The 21510-nt window shown below is 54.0% G+C and overlaps 1 protein-coding gene across 1 annotated transcript; it reads right to left on the bottom strand.

Annotated features, from left to right (window-relative positions):
* Positions 1-6167: 6167 nt before the first annotated feature.
* On the bottom strand, positions 6168-20413 carry IL12RB1 (interleukin 12 receptor subunit beta 1). The gene is made up of 15 exons (XM_067561028.1): positions 20144-20413; positions 17832-17946; positions 16671-16840; positions 15956-16110; positions 14556-14601; positions 12837-12947; positions 12575-12657; positions 11957-12176; positions 11357-11527; positions 10725-10841; positions 9860-10006; positions 9257-9400; positions 7804-7900; positions 7635-7716; positions 6168-6971 (listed from the first exon to the last, which is right to left on the bottom strand). The coding sequence occupies exons 1-15, from the start codon at positions 20232-20234 to the stop codon at positions 6528-6530; spliced, it is 2193 nt and encodes a 730-aa protein (XP_067417129.1). The 5' UTR covers positions 20235-20413; the 3' UTR covers positions 6168-6527.
* Positions 20414-21510: the final 1097 nt, after the last annotated feature.

Raw genomic sequence — 21510 nt, 5'->3', positions numbered from 1 at the left:
AGCTGCCAGCAGGCTCCCAGGTCAGAACAGGTTTATATGGAGGGGGGTGAACAGTCTCCTCCCTCACACATTGCCCTCAGGATTGGAGGGCCCTGGCACAACGGGGCTGAACCAGTGGGCAGGTTCAGGGGGCATTTAACATGCTGTGTGGGGGATCTTCGGAAAGCTTCTCTTTCCCCCCCCCCTTCCCCCCACCTGCGTGCACACACTTTAAAAAGTAGCTTTAAACTTGGTTTGCTTTCTAAAACTTTTAACTTCTTGCTTTAAACGTGAGACCGAGCTGGCTGGCTGGCTGCGTCCTCTCAGATCGGCCTCTGCTGTTCCCAGGATCCATCTCCTCTGTGCAGGGCAGGCTTGTCCTGTGAGCAGGATTCATTGACCTCCTGGTTCCACCACCCTTAAGGCGGAGGTCTTCTTTCCATTTACCCAGTTATTCAGAGGCTCATCACTTAGCCCTGCAGATTCCTGCCGGGCTGGAGCTTGAGGAAGCATTAAGCCCAACGCAGCCCTGTATAACTGCACTGAGGTGGGATGAATTTGGCTCACCCACGTCCCTGCTGTTGCCAAGCTCCAGGAAAGGGCTAGGCTCCCAGCTTTCACGGCATGACATGCTTTTGCTGCCACCCTGTGGCCTGTGGTAGGTGTGTTATGGTATTTCCACGTCACTTAGAGTGTGAAATTAATGCCCCCCGGCCCTTATCCTGGAAGAGAAGCAGCAGTCCTGGGGGTGCATGTCAGGGTACGCCATTCTCCCTTTCGAGACTTGGTCATTCCCCATTCGCCTCCTAACTTTACTGAGGTGCAGGCTAGTGGCCTGAGCACAGCACCAGCAGCCAGGAACTCCAGCCTGAACACTGACTCCCTCTGGGCTTGGCTGTGTCATTTAACCTCTGCATTAGTGCCGCCACCTAAAAACCAGGACAGTGGTTCTGACTGTGCCTACCTCCTGGGACCAGCGAGAGGAGCTAAAAAAGCACAATGTATTTCCCCTCCTTCCCCCACTGGTACACCAGCAATGACAGACAGTCTGTTAAACTAGAGCTAAGAAGATGGAAATTAATAAGGGTCTTGTGCTGTCCGTCGCCAGCTGATGTCGTTGTGAACACTATGCTAAAACCAGCTGTTGACATCCAACTCTCGGCCACGGGAGCTGTTGGAGCAGCAGGGAATGGATCCGACCCCATTCAAGAACAGCTTTTATGAGCTGATTTCCCTGGAGTGACGTGGGGATGTGGCCAGGAAGTATTCAAGACATGATTAGGACTGTGAAGATGTTGATTAATTTGCTAACTCAAGGAGAGGCCATCATCTTGATCTCCATCTCTCTGTACGTGCCGTCCAGCATCACGTAGCAGGCAGTGCCCTGTGTCACCAGGTGGCAGGACAGGACACCTTTTATGCTAAGCACTTCACGGAAGGCGAGACCCAGCAGCCGTGCTGTCTAGTGCAGCAGCCTCTGTGGATTCTGCATTAAGAAGTAGCCCATTTCTGGCTTGGAATATTAGTCTCTCTCAAAGCGTAAAATACTGGCTCAGACCTACTCCCCTGGCCACGTCTTTCACACTGTCCTCCCCCACCTCACCCCCCACAGTTTGAAAAGTGCCCTGGAGATCATGTAGAAGCAGATGCTTTACAGCCACATCTAGTCAGGTATTCTGGGCCAGCAGCAACCACTACCTGAGGCTGTAGGGCAAAGAAAAAACCAAACAAACCCCAAACACAAATGTGCAATATTATCAAGGAGAGGAGGAATCTTTCCTGAACCTGGCAATCTGGTTATACTCTGAAGCATGAGATTGGATTGCCCTTGTCTGAGCATGTTCAAATTCATGCCTGGTACACACCAAAGGGGAGTTTGGGGACAGCAATATTTACGTTTTCCATCTCCCAAATGGCAGGAGTCAGCCTGTGGAAGGATAGCCCTGTGGGGAAGGCACTCGACCAGCACTCCGGAAATCTGCCTTCAGTTCCCAGCTTTACAAGGGACTCTGACTTGTGTGACGGTGGACTAGTTGCTCACTCTCTCTGTGCTTCAGTTCCCATCTGTCAAACAGGGATGATAAATCCTCCTCCTCCAGCCTTCTGTGGGTCTTGTCTGCTTAGATTGTAAGGGCTTAGGAGCCGGGGCTGGGAGAATGCAGTCCCAGATGCTACCATTACACAAACAGCCTCTCTGGATGAGATTCATCACTATGTGCAGTGCAGCAACTGATCTTACCTACTCTGTAAAACACCGATCTACTGACCAAGTGCTATAGAAGAGCTAGGTGTTGTTTTTGCATAGCACTGTCTGCCCCAATAACACCAGCAACATGAATGCTATGTGGATAAGAAAATGCCACAGGTTCCAGGGTCACATCCCCAGTTCCCAAGCTCAGCTCCCCTTCCCTAGTACAGTGCTTAGGAAAAGGGATACAGGAATTGCTGCTGTGGAAAAGCTGGACTTACCCAGCATCACAGGTCTGGGCTGGGGAGTTCTCCTTTTATTCCTTCTTGCTTGTGTTGACTTACTCTGATTCCAAACTACTCCTGGGGAAAGGGAGGAGAGAGACCTTGCTGACTGCAGCTTTGGTGGGTGGTTTTGTTTTGTTTTTTTGTTTTTTTATTTTTTTAATGCTAAGTCCTTCCATCAGCTTAAAGAGGGTTATTGAAAGATGTTATAAATTCATAAGAAGGATGAAGCCCTTAAAGCTCCTGCCTGCACAGAACAAATAGAAACCTGCAATCCTAAACATAAAGACGTTTAAAATGCTGAGCCAGATTCCCAGCTGGCAGGAATCAGCACAGCTCCATTCAGGTCTGTGCTAACTCGCACCAGCTGTGGACCTGGCTCTCCAAGAACATAATCCAGGGGCAGGAGCTCATTCTGAAAACACACTTAGAAAGCGGTCTACAGTCAGACTGCAGAGCCCTGCAGTGGAAGCAAGCTGAGACACGGCGTGAGGCAGATACTCTGCAGGTCGGTGGAGCTGAGACTCACTTGTATTGCGGTACGCTCACTACAGAGTTGTGTTACACTTATCTCTTAGTTAACATCAGTGAGGTTTTGCTAGGTTGCACATATCAGTACATATCACAGCATCGTCTCTGAGCCCCGTCAGATCTCTCATACACAGCCTCTCGTCTTGGCTGTGGATGGGAATCGTCCCTCGAGTGTGTGTTCCAGCCCTCCATTGAAAGGACTAGCCTGCGTCTAAGACAGAAATGGGGGAGGGGGGGTTGATTCCAGACCCAAATTTATTCACTCTTTAGCCTCTGCTGAGACTCCCCCCAGCCCCAAGGAGACCAATGAGCAGTAGGCTGGTCAGTGACACACCATCTTTCACTCAGGTCAGCAAATAATCAGTTGTGGTTCTTGCAGCTGTGCAGAATTCAAGCTACCTGCAGTTAGACTTCAGGGGAGCACTTAGCCTGCAGCCACAGCCGCTTGGGCTGGGACCCTGTCAGGTGCAGCATCCCGGAGCACCCTGGAGCTCGGCCAATGCTCTGAAAAGGGACTGACATCTAGCACCCAGATGCCGCAGGAAGTGGTGGCAGTTATGCTGCCGGTAATGTTTGTCCCTCTGAATTAGAACGGAATAAGTGCCTCTGCGTGGGTGTGACTGGGAGACGCTCTCCTACTGGAGAGGGAAGGATAACACTGGTCCTGACCCCTGTGCTGATTAACAATCTCACGGCACTTTTCACAAGAGTGAAGCTTTTGTTAATCCAGGTGCCTTTGTCAAATGCCAGCTCTGATCATTGCTCTGCAGCTCCCTGCATCTTCCTTGGCGTTGCCGTTGGACTGAATATTCCCTGGCACAACGTGGCTGAGTGGCGTTAGCAGCTGTCGTGTTTCCTCCCAAAGTGACTGAACTGCAGCGCTGGGTGACGTGACCCATGGGCCGCGTCTGTGAAGCACTTTGTCCTGGCTCAGGATGAAAGGTGCTCCTGGTCTCTAAATAACAGACTTTATTGCTAATGGAAAAAAATCCAGGCCAGTGACTATTGCGAAGGTGTCTGAAGTCCACAGAAAAGCAACGAGAAAGTGAGCAGAGGCGCTAGGTGTCACGTCAGGAAGTGAGGGGCTGATGCAGCGCCGATAGGTCTCTTATCTTGCCACTGCAGTTTCGATGGTGACTGGGTGAGGAGCGTTCCGTGGGCTGGGACTAAGTGGAAAGAGCCCGCCAGTCATTTTCCAGATGCCCCCATGCTCTGCTCCCTCCCCCGGCTCAGAACATGCCCCAGTAAGATCTTAACAGCCCCAATGAGCCCGAGACTAACGTGAGCTGTGATGAAAGATTAGAGGGACCAAGGATGAAATCTTGGCTTCATTGACACCAAGGGCAAAACTGCCATTTTGCCCCAAATATAACTTGGCTAAGCGACGCCGGTGCTCGGAACCCCTCCCCTCTGAGCTGGGGGCGCATGACGGAGTGTGGGGGTACATTCATGCTGCCAGCAGGGAGGGAGTATTTTTTTACTTCAACTTCTCTCTCTGTTAAAAAGCTTTACCTGAAACTGTAGCAACTGCCCCGCCAGCCAGTGTTGCTCATGTGAAAAAGACCGACTAAGATCTGGCCAGCTTTATCCTCTGGGGCTGTTCCCGGGCATGTCTCCTAAGGAATTTGTGAATAAGCGACTGTTGGATGGATTGTAATGTTGCATCTGATAGAGATCTCCCCTGCGGGTTAGTTCTCCTGCCACCCCCAGGAAAACTATGGGTACAGAGCAAAAACCAAATCTCATGGTTCTTTCTAACCAAGCCCTTGTTTATGGGAATTCAGATGAGATTGGAGCAAAGCCACCGCATGGATTTTAGGGACACGATCCCATTACTTACACCTTTATTTGTTTATTTGTGTTCCGATAGCACCCAGAGCCCCAGTCGAGGTCAGAGCGGTACCATGATATTTGTTGTTGTTGGATTTTGTTTTTTATGATCCTTTTGGGGAAGGGCTGCCTACTTCTCTGTGGGGGGTGGGGGGCAGTGTTAAATGCATCCTAGGCAGGGGTGAATAAGGAGGATAGGCAAGAAGGGCTTAGCTAAAGTCTGGCACATTATTTATTAATAACAAATTCAAATCCTAGGAACTCTCTCACAATACCGTACAGTGATTAGAGGTGCTGTCTGAGCCCAGCAGCTCTGCATGTGCACTGAGCAGTGGCATGGGACTAGATTCACCTGTTTAAGTGACGGGTATCTCTGCAGGGGGAGGGATAAGGCAGCTCCCTGATGGTGGCTGTATCCGCACTGAGCCTGATTCATACGCTACTGACACTTTTGTGTGGAGAAAGTTGCTGAGCATCTGATAGCATCAGGTTTTCCCTGTACTTTCCCGAGCTGCTTACTGTTTTTGAGCACTCGGCATGCACTGAGGCTGTCTCCGGGAAATGTATCATGTAGACCAAACCACAAGTTAACCCTCAATGCTCAGTGCTGATTCAGCCTTGCCCTAAATAAGACGTGAAGTACCTGCACCTTCCTTAACTTGAAACATGAAAAATTCTCTGAGCTGCACCCACGGGATAAGTGCTGAATCAAGAATTTGCTCCTTATTACTGAGTGTGGTATACAGGTTCTCTGTGCTTCCTACTTACCAGCAACTGCTCTATAGTATTAAACAGGCAGGGCTCATTGGAACCGCTCTAAATCCTTGGCTTCAAACCCTAGCACCAGTCTGAAAGGAAGATGCATTGGTGAGTCTCACTCTGATTCGACTCTCCATTTCTGCATCCTAAAACCACCCTGTCATTTAACTGACATTATTGGGTGCTTGTGCTTCTGTGTTTAGTGGGTGAGCAGAGACCTGGAACTGTAACCAGCTTGTCCATTTTCTTGACCAGTCTTCATCCAGGAATGATTCAGGTCAGCAACTGGCCTATCCTGTCCAATAGGGTCTGCAGTGTGAGGTCTGACTACACAGACTCCATGCTGCATCAGTCTCACAAGCAGTGCACACCTTGCTCCTGTGGTTGTGAGCTGAGCGACTCTCTCTCGCCGACAGCCAGATTGCTTGGCGTGGGGAAGCGGAGGAACGCAGCCTCCTGAAACAGACCTTTAAAACCAGAGCAGCAGTTCCACGATCCTGTTCCTGATCCATGCCAAAACCAAACCTCTGCGTGCGTTTGGTGATGACACGATCCCCCTTCGCTAAGGAACTGCAGCCTGCAACAGCTCAACCACCTGTCCTGTCGCTGTACGGAATCTCCAACAAGGAAAATGGGTGCTTGAATGTGAGAACACGGCAAGAGTGTGGGACCCTTTCTCACACACCAAGAGGTAGAGGACTTTAACAGTTCATTCTTCCTGTTTATTATTTCACTGCGGCACCGGGACATGTAAGAAAAGACCATCCCTGCCACAAAGCGCTTTCAGTCAACGTCTGGATAAAGACCGGGCCATGCTGCCAGGCTGCAGGAGGCCCCAGGAGACCTGCTGGGGTTGATGTGTCCTACCCCATGGGGTGTCTGCCCAGATCAGCCTGTTCACTGCAATGCTCTGCTGCTTCTCCCAGGCTGCCCAAGCCAGCCCCTTACCACAAGGTTCATTTATCATGTGCAAGGTCAAAACTTTCCCTGTTCTTGATTATGATGGGCTTATCTGAGAGCAGCAAGGACAGCTGTACCAGAGGCCGCGAGCGCCCGGAGCTTTCCCCAGCTACACCCTCACCTGGGGGGGGCTGAGACGGGCCTGGGCCTGCTTCGGCGAGGTTATTTTCACCACAAACACCAGCAAATTCTATGAAAGCATCATCTTCCTGTTCCTCTTCCGCTGGGGTCAGAAGCACCTGCCTTCTATACTCGAATGGGAGATCATTCTCGGAGCCTGTCTGTCCCTCTGCCATGTCGTCAGTCATGGCATAGAGCTGCAGCGAGCGAGTCTCCGTGTTCATGTCCGGCTCCTCTTTGTCTGAGCTGAGTTCTGTCACCAGTGCCTCTGTGGGGCTGATTTTCTCTGACGGCTCCAAAAAGCCTGGCCGCAGCTTCACCTGAAAAGGACAAAGCACGCGTTCAGTGCAAAGCAACCCACTGTGGGGCGTGTCTGTGTGCGTGTGTCTGTGTCTGTCTGTGTGCTGTGTGCAAACCATCATGTCTACATGCTGAACGCAGAATAGACCCTCCTGCAGTTCAGGCAAGAAGCTACACAATTCTAAGCTCTCACACCCTTCCTGGGACACCAGGCCTGAGGTCCTCACGCTGCTGGGACACACCGGATTAGGGCCTGGGATCAGATTCCCGCCAGCTCCAGTGGCTACAGCAACGCTAATAGCCTGCTACTTGTGGCGCGCTTCCTCGGCTCCGGTGGGACGAGCGCTGTGTTTCTGGAGCTGAGAGACTCCAGTTCAAATCCTGCTGCTGATTGTGGTCTGTACATCTCTTGCCTTCTGGTCCAGACCTTTCCCTCCCTCTGTCTGGCCTCTTTGGGAAGGGTTTTGGGGTCAGATGTGCTCAAATTCATAGTTGATTGATGGGGTCTTTTTCAGCAATTACACGAGAGCTGCCAAGCCGGATTCGATCAGCGCTCCCCCAGGCAGCTCTGCGCTCCCTTGGACAATGTTCTGATTTGTGTCCACAAGTCCTGTCCTTCCCCTCAGCATCCCCCTGGCGTGCAGCTTCTTCCCAGGGGTGAGAATTGTAGGTCAGAGACTCACCTGATTCATCTCATCAGCTGGGAACTTGAGGGCTTCGCTGTCCATGGGGTGGGGCAGAGGCGGGAACAGCACTTTCTTGGCCCTGGAGGGTGTTTGCAGAGGTTGGTTAATGTGCGGAAAAGTGACAGGGCAGGGAGAACGGGAACAATTGGTCAGTCAGCTCATTCACCTTTGTTTGCTGAACTGGTAAAACACAGCCAGGACAGGGATGCCTAGGAAAATACTGATGAATCGGAGGTTGAGCTTCCATTCTGCAGGGTTGGGATCTAGGAGGAAACACAGTTAGAGCCCTCGGGAACCGGAATTCCTCGGGAACTGGAAAACCTGCTGGCTTCTTGCACTGTGCTCTGTGCCCAGGGACCCACTGCCATCACTTGCCCTCTTGGCTGGGAGTGAATGCCGAGTGCTGTCCTTGCACTCTGGGACTGGCTCGAGCCTCGAGTGGCCACGTTGTGGGCAGGAAATTAATAGTCTCTTTCCTCAGCACAAGCCCTTGATTTGCTGGTTGCTTTCCATGGCCTGCCACCCTTCCCGAGGGCTGTGTGCGTCAGCGCCCTGTGCTGCGCCTGGTTCCTGCTGGGAACGGTACATATGGGAGAGGGTACACTGCAGCTGGATGCCAGCTGCCCAGCCCAGCCTAGGGAGATCGTGGCGCTGGTGGGGGCTTGAACTAGCCACTTAAAAGTAGCCCCGTGGACACTGCCGCTGGGGATCTCAAGCCAGGGGAACCAGGGGGGCTAAAGGGCAGCAGTGTGGGCTCGGCGCTGCAGTGTCCATGCGGCTGTTTCCAGCCTACCAGCTGGAGCACCACGGACGAGTCTCCCTGGCGTCGGGCCGAGCTGCAGTGCAGACCCACCCTTTGCGTCACGTCAGCCTGCGGGTCTGTCATCGGGTCTCTTACTAACACGGGGCCTGACCGCTCTCCACTGCCCCTGCTGCCTTCGTGTTCTTGTGTGCAAGGCAGGTTCTAGTCAGGGCTGCTGTGGGCAGGCCAGGGGCCTGGCCTGGCTCAGGGCCTCAGCCACTCGAGGAAAGATGGTTTTGTGGTTCAGGCAGCAGGCTTGGGCTTTGGGGACAGGGCATCAATTTGTGGCTGTGCCACAGATTCCCTGTGTGACCTTGGGCAGATCACTTAATACCATTATGCCTCTGCTCTCTTCAGGAACACCGGGATGACAATCCCTCCTTCCTCTGTCTTATCTATGTAGACTGTAAGGTCTGTGGGGGCAGGGACCGTCTTTCATTGTGTTTGTACAGGAGCTAAGACAGTGGGCTCTGATCTCTGCTGGGGCCTCTGGGAGCTGCCATCCTACCACTAAACAAGGGGTACAGAGTTCACGCTGAGCGCTGCACTCCTGGGGGAAGCCCAGATTTCTCTGGTTTTCCTATGAGGCTGAACAGGGCCTTGGCTTTGCCTTGTGACCATCTCCACCCTCAGCTTCTGCAAAAGCTGCATGGCTCCTGCTCGCAGGAGAGGCAGAATGACGGCGTAGGGGAAGAGAGGCCCCCTCAGGCCGAAAGAGCCTCATCAGAGAATCTGAGCCCAGAGGTCCCGCAACGTGTCTGCTTCTGTCCCCTCCCTGGGCCAAGCAAACATGGAGGAAGGATCTGCTGACTGTTACCGAGCTTCGTGGTCTTGAACTGGTGCTGGGGACTGCAGGACCCATTTTTGTCTGCTGTGGCTGCCTGAATCCCCACGCGATAGGAGCTGCCAGGCTGCAGATCCTTCAGGGTGTAGAGCGTCGCCGAGCTGTTGGTTTCATTATCTGATTGGATGATGAGGATTGATGAGCTATCCACAGCATGGAAACCCCTCCCGACTCTGCTTTCTTTCCATGACACAGCTTGACCCAGTTTTAGCTCTTACGCTACTGGTTGTTCAGTTACTTACCACTTTCTCCACCTAGGATATTGGCCACCTACGGAACAGGGTCCCATCGCCCCCTTCCTTCCACCCACCCTCCACACATTTCTCTTTACCTCTCTGCTCTCCGCAGCACCACGGTTCTCCTGTCTCTTCAGCTACTGGCATGTGAACTCACTGACCGTTCTAGTCGCAGCAGGAGCATGAGACAAAAGCAACAGGGCTGCTTGCGGCCTGATTTCTGCCCAGCTCAGTCACGCAGACTGTGAGCTGGTGCCCACTGCCATGCAGCACTCCGCTGGTGCTGGCGTTGGCAATGCACGGGTAGGGAGAATTGCAAAGCCAAGTGGTTCAGACTCACGGGTGGTATGGTTGTCCTGCTCACTTGTCCAGCAGATAATGTATTTCTTCAGAAGGCCGGGGCATTCGGAGAGAGGTGACGGCTTCCACTGTAGGACAGCAGAGTTCACTGTAATGTTCTGGATGTGAATGGGCCCATCCAAAGAAGCTGTGAAAGGAGAGATGGGAAAGAAAAGCAGTGATGGGCTGAGTGCAGATGGATTCACAGCTAGGCAGCATGCCAGCACGCTGTGGGTCTTCTCACCCAGGCTTATTTCATTTGCCCATAACCTGCTACCTCCAGTTGACTGGCTCACAAGCGACAAACTAAATGTCTAAGGGAAATAAAAACTGACCTGAACCTTCAGCCATTGCCTGAACACAAACCGAACCCTGAGCAGGCTGCCTGGCCCTGCAGAACAACCTTGGCAGAGTGAGGCTCACACTGGAGTCTTGGCTTCTCCCCCAATAAGGAGCAGTCTGAAGAGCCACGCTGGGAGTGGTGCAGGTTTTAGAAAGGCCCTTGTGTGGGTGTGGCGAAGAGTTCTCCTTGCCCCTTGCATCTGTTCTCAGCTTGCACTTATTGTGTGACTTATAACGCTGCAGGGCTGGGCCGGTGGCTTTGCTCGTTTCTCGCAGAGCAGTGATGAATAACTTCTTGCCGGGGAGCGAGGGCAGATAAAGTGCAGGAGGAGGGTGTTTGGTGGAGATGGATGGTGGTTACTATGTGCAACTGGCCAGTTTTTAGAGCACAAGAAAAGAATTCCCCCCCCCCCCCCAACAACTTATTTTAAAAGGAAATAAAGCCAAGCCCTCTCTGCTGAAGATCACATGCTCTGCCTGCCCCAGGTCAGCTGCGGATAAAAGCAGGTTTCGTGGAAACGCACCGTACTCAGCCGTGCTGTTGGTAGCAAAGTAGTACGTGGAACCAAAGGTTGACCAGTGCTGCTCGGGGCCCAGTCCGTGAACGGCAATTCTGTAACACCTCCTGGGTTCCACAGTCCCTGGAGCAGAAAACCAGGAGACGTTATCAAACCTCCCACCACGCCTGCCTCAGAGAACGTGAGGAGAGTGAGTCACTGCCCGATCCCCAGGGGAGGGGACTGGGGCCCTCACAGGCAGTGGGAAAGTGAGGCTGGCTGCAAAGCTCAGCTGATCTCCCGGCTTCTCCACGTTGAGTGAGTTTTCCAGCATTGGTAAAGGAACATGGTGAGAGGCCAAAATGTGCACCGGTCCCACGGACAGCTGGGCTTGTTTGTAAATTGCATTTAGAAAGCACTGCTGGCTGTGGCACCAGCTGGAACCATGCACGGCCTCTCAGACTATGGGCCTGAACCACAGGCCATGCAAGCAATGCAGAGATTCCCACCGACTGCAGTAAGGCTGGATCATGCTGGCTGTTACCACATGGACGTTTGGTTTCCAAACAACGGGCGGGGGGGCGGGCCCCAGCAAAGTGGGCGCTGGGAGAGTGACGCCGGAGAAAGGTATTTTCAAGAAGTGGGTTTGGCCTCGTTACCTGTATCCACGTAAATGTCGTTTTCAAAGAACTGTTTCTGGAGCCGTTCCGCATGGATCTGGGCCTCTTCCTGGGGCTGCTTCTCAAAGCAGTAGAAGGTACCGTTGGTCTTTGCTGCCCACTGCACGGTCACACTGGTGCCAGCAGAGCTGACGTTCAGAAAGCTGATTTCTGGGATGAAATACAAAGAGACATTTCAGCAGAAACACCCCACATGGCATGACAAGCACAGCAGCAAGGAGCACCCAGCCCCAGGGCAGGGGCACAGACGCGTGGCACCAGCGCCCTGCTCAGGCCGTTGTGTGGAGAGGGAGATGTGAACCTGGCTGCCGTGGGCTCTACTTCCCCTTTGCAGAGGGCTCACCGCCGTGAGGGCGCTGGCGATGCTCATGGGAGCAGTTTGTTAAAACCCCCCAAGGGGAGTAACCACGGGCAGTGGCAGTGATTTGCTAGGACGTGGGAGCTGTATGCTCTGTCTTCAGCGCCTGGCTGAGGAGGCGGCAGAAGGGCCAGTGGAGGGGGGGTCTGCCCCTTGCAGAAGGCAGCTGTCAGGAGGGAACGCGGGTCTGAGGCACGGCAGGGGAGACGAAGTCTCCGTACCTGTGTCATGTCCTGGTGGGATGCGATACGTCTGCCTGGGCCCTCTCCCTGCTGCGTTCGACGCGCTCATGGAAATGTGATACGCAGCTGCAGAAAGAGCCAAGCTCAGCGTCGTCGTGTTCTTTCCAAGGACGATCTCCTCCTCTGGCTCTGTGCACGGACATGCCAGCATGTGGACGGCCAGCCTGTAAGTGACGTCCCCCTGCTCCTCGTGGGCTCCCTGCCGGGTGTTGGGAAGGGTGATGGTCAGTGACAACAGCCTGGCTCCTGTTTCATGAAGCTGGGGGTTTATAACGTGGGCCGAATTCAGGGGCCGTGCATTGCAGGGCAGTGCCGTCCGGGCTCGTTTGCAGGCCTCCTGCAGGGGCCAGGAAGCTGCTGTGTCGCTAGCCGTACCCACCACGGCCGGGTCACTTCACAGACCATTCTGGCCCAGGAAGCGGCAGGATGGCTGCACTACAGCTTGCATCTGGATTGGACAAGAGGGGGCGGGGCTGAGTGATAACGCAGCTCGAGGCCCCATTCACCCCACACCTTGGCACTGCATTGTAACTGATCTGATCAGAGGTGCAGACGGTGGAGGTGCGCCCTGTGCACGCGGACCACACGCAGCATTACCTGCCAGTAGAATGTCACGTTTCTCTGTCCATTCCTCCCGACTCTGCCCACCGTGTAATTCACTTCTGGACTTGCGAGGATTTCTGGAGAGAGAGCAGTGAAGGCTGGCCAGCTGTTTGTTTATCTTGGTAAAATCCCGCCGGCCTGGTTTCCTCCCTGAAGCTACCGCTTCTTGCCTAACTTCATTTTCCTCCCCTCCCCCAAAGGCAGCCTCTCTTCTAAGCCATTCAGCCCACAGAGTGAATCCTCTGCAATCTCTCACCCTCAGGAACAAAGATGGATTTGCTCCAGTTGCTCCAGTAGCTGCTCCAATGTGATGTTTTGTGCCGAATCTGGACTTCAAAGGCTGCATTTGTTTCCAAGTTGCAGATCACTAAAGAAAACCCAGATAGCAGGGACTGAGACACACACAATGCAGCAGGCGTTTTAGCTTCATATATGCACTGTGCTCTTCCGGCTGTCAGGAAGGGGGAGCCAGTTGAAGGGGGCCTGGGCCTGTGGGATCACAGAGGCTTGGGTCCCTTGAGCATCACAGCATCATTCAGGGATTTATGGCAGTGTTTCTCAACCTTTTAGGAAGCAAGTCCCCCCAACATCTGAAAACTTTAATAAGTACCCAACACTCAATTTTCCACGGGATTCTATATTTACCAACTAATGTGAGCCGTGTGTTGGGAGCAGGGCTGAGCATATAAGGCTGTGATAGGACAGATGTCAGATCTAATGTGAGTAGGGTTACCACCTTTACACCAAGGGTGCACAACTCACGTATGTACCTGGCCGAGAGGTGATGTTGGCCGAAGCTAGGGAGCTGTGAGCAGCATGCCAGTGCTGGGGAATATAAAGCGCCACGATACATTTTTTTGCCATAGATTTGAGAGGAGGAAGGGGTGAGAGAGACAGGAAAAGAGGGTACCTGGTAAAGTCTGGGGCTGTCATAGAGCAGTGAAATTGACAAGTTTTCTGGGCATCAGGCTTTGAGCCAGGGAGGGGAGCTGCCGCCTGGGAGGTGGGTGACTGCCACCCAAACTGAGCTGGGGCAGAGGAGGCTTCCACGCTGGCTGGGACCCAGGGATGTGGGCAGGCGGCTGCTGCCCGTCTTCAAGCCGGGGCGTGGAACGCTGTCCCTTGACTCGGAGCCGGGGCGCAGGTGGCTGCCACCCAACTGCAGGCCCGGCTCACGAGACACAGGAGACCTGGGAGCTGGGAAGCGGGGGGCTGCTGCTCGGCTCCCCCAGAAGCTAGCGGCTGCCGCCTGCCTCCTAGGTAGGAACTGGGACCAGGCAGGAAGTGGGGGGCTGCCACGCGCCTTCCCCAAAAGCCGGCGGCTGCTGCCTGCCTCCCGGCTGGGACCGGATGGGAAGCGCGCAGCTGCAACCCAGCTTCCCAGGACTGTGGCAGCTGCCACTCGCCTCCCAGCTAGGAGCTGTGACAGGGCGGGAAGCGGGCGGCTGCTGCCTGGCTTCCCCAAAAGTCAGCAACTGTTGCCCACCTCCCCTTCTCTGGGTTTTTCTCCAGGTACCCCCTGCCTGTGTCTTGTGTACCCCCGGGGTACGCGTACCACAGGTTGAGAAACCATGATTTATAGGACACTGCCCTCACTCTGCCGTTGGAGTCTGAGGCCACGCTCCTGTCAGATGGGAAATGAACCCCCAGCAAGAGAGTTCAGGAGCTCAGCTTCTCGCTGGTGGGTGTTAGTGACTTGCAGTGCTCAGCCGCTGTAATTCTGGGGTTTGTAGGCGGTGAGCAGCTGTACAAATCTGGTTCATACATAAACTAGAGATGGACGCGGGGGTGATGACTCAGGGGCTGAGAGGTCGTCTCTCTGAGGAACACGCAGAGAGATTGAGAGGAACTCTTGGGCAGAAAGTGCAGGGAGGATCCCTTGGCCTTCCCAGCAGGTTTTTCTTTCACTGTGCTGGGATCAAGACCTTTAAATGGCATGAACTGTACTTTCAAGGAGACAGTATAAGAAGTCAACCTGTTTTGTCTTTACCATCGTCTTCATCTGGTGTCTGACACGCCACCTAAAAACAAATGGGACAAAGCGTCTATAACGGAAGCGTTTAGTTACACAGCACACAGGTACCCTGTGGAACTTGTTGCCAAGGGATGCTGTGAAGGGCAAAAGCATAACTGGGTTAAAAAAAGAATTAGATCAGTTTATGGCGGATAGGTCCATCAGCGGCTGTTAGCCAAGATGGGCAGGGATGCAGCCCCTTACTCTGGATTCCCTGCCCCTCTGCCTGCTGGAAGCAGGTAGGGGATGGATCACTTGATCATTGCCCTCTTCTGTTCATTCCCTCTGAAGCAGCAGACACTGGCTACTGTCGGAAGACAGGATATTGGGCTAGACTGACCACTGGTCTGACCCAGTCTGGCTATTCGCATGTTCTTGGGGGTGGGGTGCATACCTTGTATCATCCTAGTGCAAGGAGTTTTCTGCAAAGCAAATACAGCAAGAGAGCGAGCATGAGACAGTCAGGGGCAAAGCTGACAATTTCTCAGCAGGAACAGCTCCTGCAGCTTAATCGCTCTGCCAGAAGGATCAAGGCACCTGCTCCATCCCAGGGCAGTGCGGATCCAAGTTCTGGCTCATGACTTAATCAACCCCTCCCCCCAGGGGTACAAAGCCCACCCGGACACTGTCCAAATGCCATCTCCAGATGGTGTTCAGCCCGAGCGCGGGGCTCCCTGGCAGGGGAACACAGGCCCACCCTCCTACATGAGTTCTCGCCCAGAGACCTTCAACCAGCAATGCACTCCGCTCAGACTGCAGCCTCCTTCCCCTTTCTGCTCTCTTTAGAGGGCCAGCCAGCTGGGCTTCACTCTGGGAACCCTGGCCTCTCAGGCCCTCAGAACCCTATGACAGCTGGTGTGGAGTGCATACCCCATCACAGGGGACTACACCACCTGCCCCGGGGCCTAGGTGCTGGTGGCCAGTGCAGTACAGGGGGCCGGTCTGTATCATGTCTATGAAATGTCTGAGAATAACTTCACTGGAAACAAACAGTGGGATTTTATTATCCTCTGGGTTTTTTTCCTCTAAACAACTCCCAGATCCTGTTACGGGTGACAGTGTAATCCCATCTCTGGAGGAGAAGGGGAGACTTTATTATGCGATGCAACAGATGGAAGGAGCAGCTGGGCTGTGGGAAATACATCAGCAGGGCCCTGAGCTGGTCAGGCGGTGGGTGCGCTAGATGTGCTTACAGCAGAGTAATGACAGTGAACGATCACCAGCGTCCACAACCTGCATCTTCACTGCGGGAGCGTTGGGAGGAGAAACAGTGCACGGGGGCAGGGCTTGGCTCAGCTGTCTTAGCCCCCCACCCCGGGACTTCACTTTTCTGAGTTCTGGTCACTGTCTCGTCAACCCACCTGTGCCCACTCGGTGCCCTTCATCCGTCTGTACCGAGCCTCCCGTCGGAGCGGCCCGTGTCGGACCGCCCAGGCCTCCGGCTTAGGCAGCCTCAGCTTCAGGGCACCGTTGGATTTAGAGAACGTTATTTTCTCAGGTGGTGGATCCAATTTGACTGGAATGACAAGAGGAGTTTAGCAGTTACTGGGGTTTGTAACAGACGGGGCGGAGGCGTGGAGAAAGGTTTGTAATTCAAGACAAGGCCCAGGGAATGTCAGGAACAGTTCATGTGTGCGCGCACACATGCGTGGTGTGTGTGTGTGCGTGCGTGCGCGCGCAGTAGTGTCCGTATCACAGAAAACGCCATCACAGTTAGTTGCCACCTGCTGCCCTGTTCACAGACCCAGCAGAGAGGCCCAGAGCTGAACGGCTGGGGAGACTGAGCGTCCCTCTTCTGCTAGCCCCATCTGGGGCAGAGTTGGGGGGCAGAGTGGCAGGGTAACGTGGAGCCTGCCCTGCTACTCTCTTCCTGTGGATAGAAGAAGATGCAGGCTCCAGGCCTGCCCGTCCAGCCCTTTCACAATTCTCAGCTTTTTGCCTGCCAGCTGTTCCCTTTCTAAGGAGGCTCACGCAGCCCCCTGAAAACCCAGCTGCAGCACCAAGGGGGCTGGAGTTAGCCCCTGCCCCAGAAAGCTCCAGTGCGACAAAGAACGCAAACTTCAGAAGGACACTTACTGGCATTCTCCAGCTGCAAAGTGATGTTCTGGGTCCTCCCAACTCTGCCTCCACTGTGGGATTCCACCCAGGCGGTGAGGTTTGGCAGAACACGCACGTTCCGATAACGAATGCTGTAGTGAGTGGAGGGGCCAGTCTTGAACTCCTTGCAGGGACTGGTACTGTGGTAACTGCCAAGGGAAGAAAGCGATTTGCTGCAGCGCCAGGATTGTTCGTTATTTGCTGCAGCGTGGCCGATCTTGCCGCTTGCTCACGAGTCCATGATGTAGCCGCACCGTGCAGCTGCTGCCCCCCCACCATTGTTACACTGGCCTTGCATCGCTCCGTCCTTTCCCAGAGACCAAGGAAGCTGGAATCTCCTGCCCGCGCAGCCTGCCCTGCTCTTGGCAAAGGCACACGCACGGTTGAATCTAGAGCGGATGCCTTACTCAACTGGGTTAGATGCTGAGGGTGTCAGAGCCAGGCCTGTGCTGGCTGTGCCAGGCACCGCTCAGGGCAGCAGGGCCAGCGGTGAGGGACGGGAGCGAGCCAATCTCCTCCTGGTCCTCACCCTCTTACCTCCTACTTGTGTCTAACCCACACTCTGCGTCCCCAGCACGCAGGACTCTGATCCCTGTGGCTGAGGAATCAGTACACTTGCAGTTCAAGCATCTTCACCACCCACACGTACAAACTGTCTCCAGGCTTCTGAGCAGGAGCTCTGTTGTGTTTCTAGTGCCTGGCAGAGCATTCAGGGCGATGGATACTAACGTCCCCACCTCCCTGTCCGTATGTTACCTACCCCTCACCTTCACCGGCATTCTGCTTCCCCACCCATCCCCTCCCGTGGATTTCTGCCTTTCCACCCCGTGTCACCTTCCCTGTCTTCGCTCCATCACCCATCTCCCCAGGATCTTTAGTCCTATGTTACCTGGCATCCCAAAGATTTACTGCTGCGTTAGTGTTGTGTGTCGTGTGTTGTGAGATGTGAGATGTGCCATGACACGTCCTCCAGCACCACCGCACACGCCCTGGTGCAGGATGCAGGAAGGTTTTTATTCTCTCTGCTCTACCTAGCCATCTCCTGTCCTGTACTCCAGCCTCCCCATGCTAGGCAGCTAATGCTGCCATGGCACCATCCGTCCCACTCCCTTGGCACTGCCCTCGGGGCTTCCAACTCACCAGAACTTAAGAAAATAGGTGGCATTTCCTGCTGTGGCCTCAGCTCTCCAAGTGCAGATGAAATCGCATTGGTTGCACTTCCTGTAGCAAAGCAAATCAGCATCATCAGCGGAGCCTGCAGGGTACAGAGAGAGACAGCTGAAGTTGTTCTTTCCTGTTCGATTTCCTTAGCAGATCTGCAGTCTTAGGAATGCCCAGCACTATGTGTGTGATAGCAGGAGGCTGGGGCCCATGTCCACACAGAGCAGGGACTGGCAGGAACCGCTTAGGCTACAGAAACTCCAGGGTTTCCACACTGGATTTGACACGGTGGTGTTTTCCTTTCCCTGCGCACACAATGGGATACAGATTTTCACTCCCTACCAAGTGACCCTGCTCCATGGAACTGGATTCAAGGTCCCAGGCAAAACTTTACCAGGCTCCCTAGGAACTGTATTATGTTACAATGGGTGGTGCCGATGGTTAAATGAGAATATGAACAGCCAGCGAGAGTGGGGTGAGCAGCACAAGGCTGACATCTTTCCTGGCCTAGCGTTGGGCTCCCTGATGATGGTAAAGCCCAGCACCGGGGTAAGCATCTGCTACATCTCTGTAATTCCTGCTTCCTCTGCGCACAGCACATGCTGCAGTGGCCGTGTGCCAGCATCTACCTCTTTCTTTGTCTGTCTTTGGGTTTTCAAGCCTTCAGAATGCGTCACCCTCGAGTGCAAGAAAGACATTGGGATCATCCTGGACACCTGCTTCCCACCCTCTCGTACTGGGAAAAGTTCCTGCACCTTCTCCATTATCCCTGGGCTGAAAAGAAGAGAGCCCCTTGGGCCCCAGCAGATCTGCTCTTCCCTGTAGTAAGGATTTGATGCTTCTGAATTGCACGTGTGCCAAGGTGCGTCCCAGGTGCATGGGGGCAAGAGCGTGAGTGTGTGTGCGTGCACTAAAGAACGTGAGGTGAGCGTGAATGAATGGGTTTGTGTGTGGCAGAGGGAGAGATTGTGGGGGTGAGAAAATCTGTGTGCGTGTGGAGTAAGAGATGAGATGAGTGTGGTGTTTGCGTGCGGGGGCAGAATGTGTGTGGTTTACATTTCTAACTTGCATGGCTTCTGTGTTTCTCTTCTCCAAGTCCTGGGGAGAGGAAAATCCCATCTGAGCAGCTGCAGGTATCTACCTGCAGCCCCTGTGACAGCCTGGGCCACAGCTCTGCAGGTGTCTGGCAGGATATTCCTGGTGCAGGGATCATTGTTACTGTTCACAGCCAGTGCAAGTGTGTGTGTTCTCCTTGCTGCTCTAACATGATCGGGAGGTTGTGTACAAAGGCCACTGGCAGCAGCCTGTGTCCTGCTGCTCAGCGGTGCTCTAGGATCCACGCCGCTCGGTCCGGCAAGGTGCTCTCACGGGCTCGCTGAGGAGCAAAGGCCCGTTCCTCTCACGGGACTGGAAGCTCATTTCTCACTGCAGAATGATTGTAAAGAGTCAGATGCTTTCCCCCAGCCAGGAGAAAGGCTTGGCCCTGCAGCACCTTTGTGTGTCCCAGGGCCCTACATGAGAAACATCTCTGGGGCTTGCGCCAGTGTGGGGAGATTCAGGGTGGATGCCATTGGAGTCCGAGCTTGGAGCGGGGGAGAAGGTCCAAGGGGCTCTGTGGGAGCACGCTGGGGGACCGTTTGTATGAAAGGGGCTGTTCTGTATTCAGAAATAGACAAAGGAAGGAGGGAAAAAGCACTTCAAGAAATAAGGTGAACAATCTAATCACCATCGCTAATGCAGTGGCGGGCCCCAGTCACACGGCCAGCTCAGCTCAGCTCAGCTCTCAGCACTAGAGACACAGCCTAGGAATAACTAACCCAAGTGTTGCCACTTCAGGAATTCAGAGGCAGGTCCCCAAGTAAGAGACTCTGGCCAGAAAATACGTGTTCCTGAAAAGAAGGTGGGTTCGTCTCCTCCCAGCTGAACCAGCCTGTGCTTGTTCAGGAAAAGCCACTCTAGAACAACTTCTGTCTGCGGCAGAAACATCCTGACACGGAATCTGAACTAAACCGAAGGAGAACCTTGCTGCCTTTCCCCTTTGCAGCTGTCTGTGCTCCTGCACCCCTGGTGCAGGGCAGGCTCGCGTCATTGATCCATTGTCGCTGAGTTCTGACCTGTCTCTGTTGCTTTAGAAATAATCCCCAACCCCAACCAGAAAAGATTTACGGCCAAAACCCTGCCCTGTGTGAGTGAGAGTGTGTGGCGGGGAATCCTCGTTATCACCCAGCACTGCTCATCTGAGGGATCTTTACAAGATATCTTCAATCTCCATATACCACAGGCTAACTTACCACACAGTGCGAGCGCAGCCAGCAGCAGCCAAACCATTGTAGTTCCAGTTGATCCCTCCTGATAACCGAGGGGAGCAGGCATGGAAGGCATCTCTCTCAGCTGAACACTTGCTGACTTTACTCCCGGCACCGTGACTGGGTCTGCAGCGTGACCCTCCTGAGTCTCCGAGCTCCTGCACTCAGAGCAAAATGCTAACAACTCATCTGGCTCTTACGCTTCTGATAAAAGGTGACAAACTTTCCCCAGGCATAATAAAGAGCTTACAAGTCACAGCAGAAAGTCAGATGTCATAACATGCCTCACTCTTACCAAAAGCAAAAGAGAAACAAACACAAATACCGACTTTTATAGGTGTGTTGCTTTGTTTGACCACTTCAGGGCAGCGTCAGCAAAGCCACAAGGTCACCACATGCAGTAACGGGAGCCAGAAGAGCAAGATCAGCAAAAGCATTTTGTTCTTACAAACTCCACGCCAGAGTCCATCTCCGTTACTGGAGTCATTCCGCCTCCAGGCCCCGTTACAAAGGGGCAAATCTGGAGTCATTTAGTAATTGCAGATTGACACTGGGTGCAGGGGGTGTGCACAAGATGGAAACCTGTTTCCTTCTCAGGGTGTCGAGGAGACGTTAATGAAGGACAGAACCATGCAGCCAGCAGTGCCCACATCTGCCTTTGCCAAGGATCCCGATTCCGCAGGGAGGACAGGATAATTAATGTCCTCCAGCCCAGCTTGGTCAAGCTAGAGTCCCGGTAGTCTGCTGCACAGAGCAGAATCTGCTGGGCCTGGCCGCTGCCCGTCTCTTGCGCTTGGCTTTATCTGCTGCCTGGCACAGTCTGAGATGCCTTGGCCACTGGGGCATCCCGGCTCTACCCACGATCTGACGATATTCCAGCCAGACGGCGCTGAGGAGATGCGACGTGATGGATGACAAACTTGCTGAGGACAAGCCCAGACCCTGGAGGCAGCTGGAAGTAGCATGGTCCCAAACAGAGCAGGGCTTCAGCATGGACAGCGTATGGCATTGCCCGGGGCTTGGAGGGCTGCTTCTCCCAGGCCCAAGGGTGACATGGTCTCTCCAGCTGAAGCGGTGTGGGCCTGCTTTCAGTGTCTACGGCATCAGTCTGATGCACATTGCTGCTTGCCAGTACTCACCTTGCAGCGTAGAGCGCTCCCAGCCCTGCATCAGCGGGGCCAGACTGTACCACAGGCATTGGCTGATACAGTGAGACCCCCTCCTAGTAAAACAGCACAGGTGCCTGCAACGCTGGGAACCCAGCACGAGAGCACTGCACGTACGCTGATGAGGCTGGGGTGTCCCTCCAGCAGCCTGGGGCTGGTGGGTCCCGGAGCAGCTACTACCTCTGC

Source organism: Emydura macquarii, unplaced genomic scaffold, assembly GCF_026122565.2.
Source record: "Emydura macquarii macquarii isolate MOO-44397 ecotype Brisbane River unplaced genomic scaffold, CSIRO-AGI_Emac_v2 contig_306, whole genome shotgun sequence".
NCBI classification, from domain to species: domain Eukaryota; kingdom Metazoa; phylum Chordata; order Testudines; family Chelidae; genus Emydura; species Emydura macquarii.
This window is presented reverse-complemented; position numbering and strand designations above follow the sequence as displayed.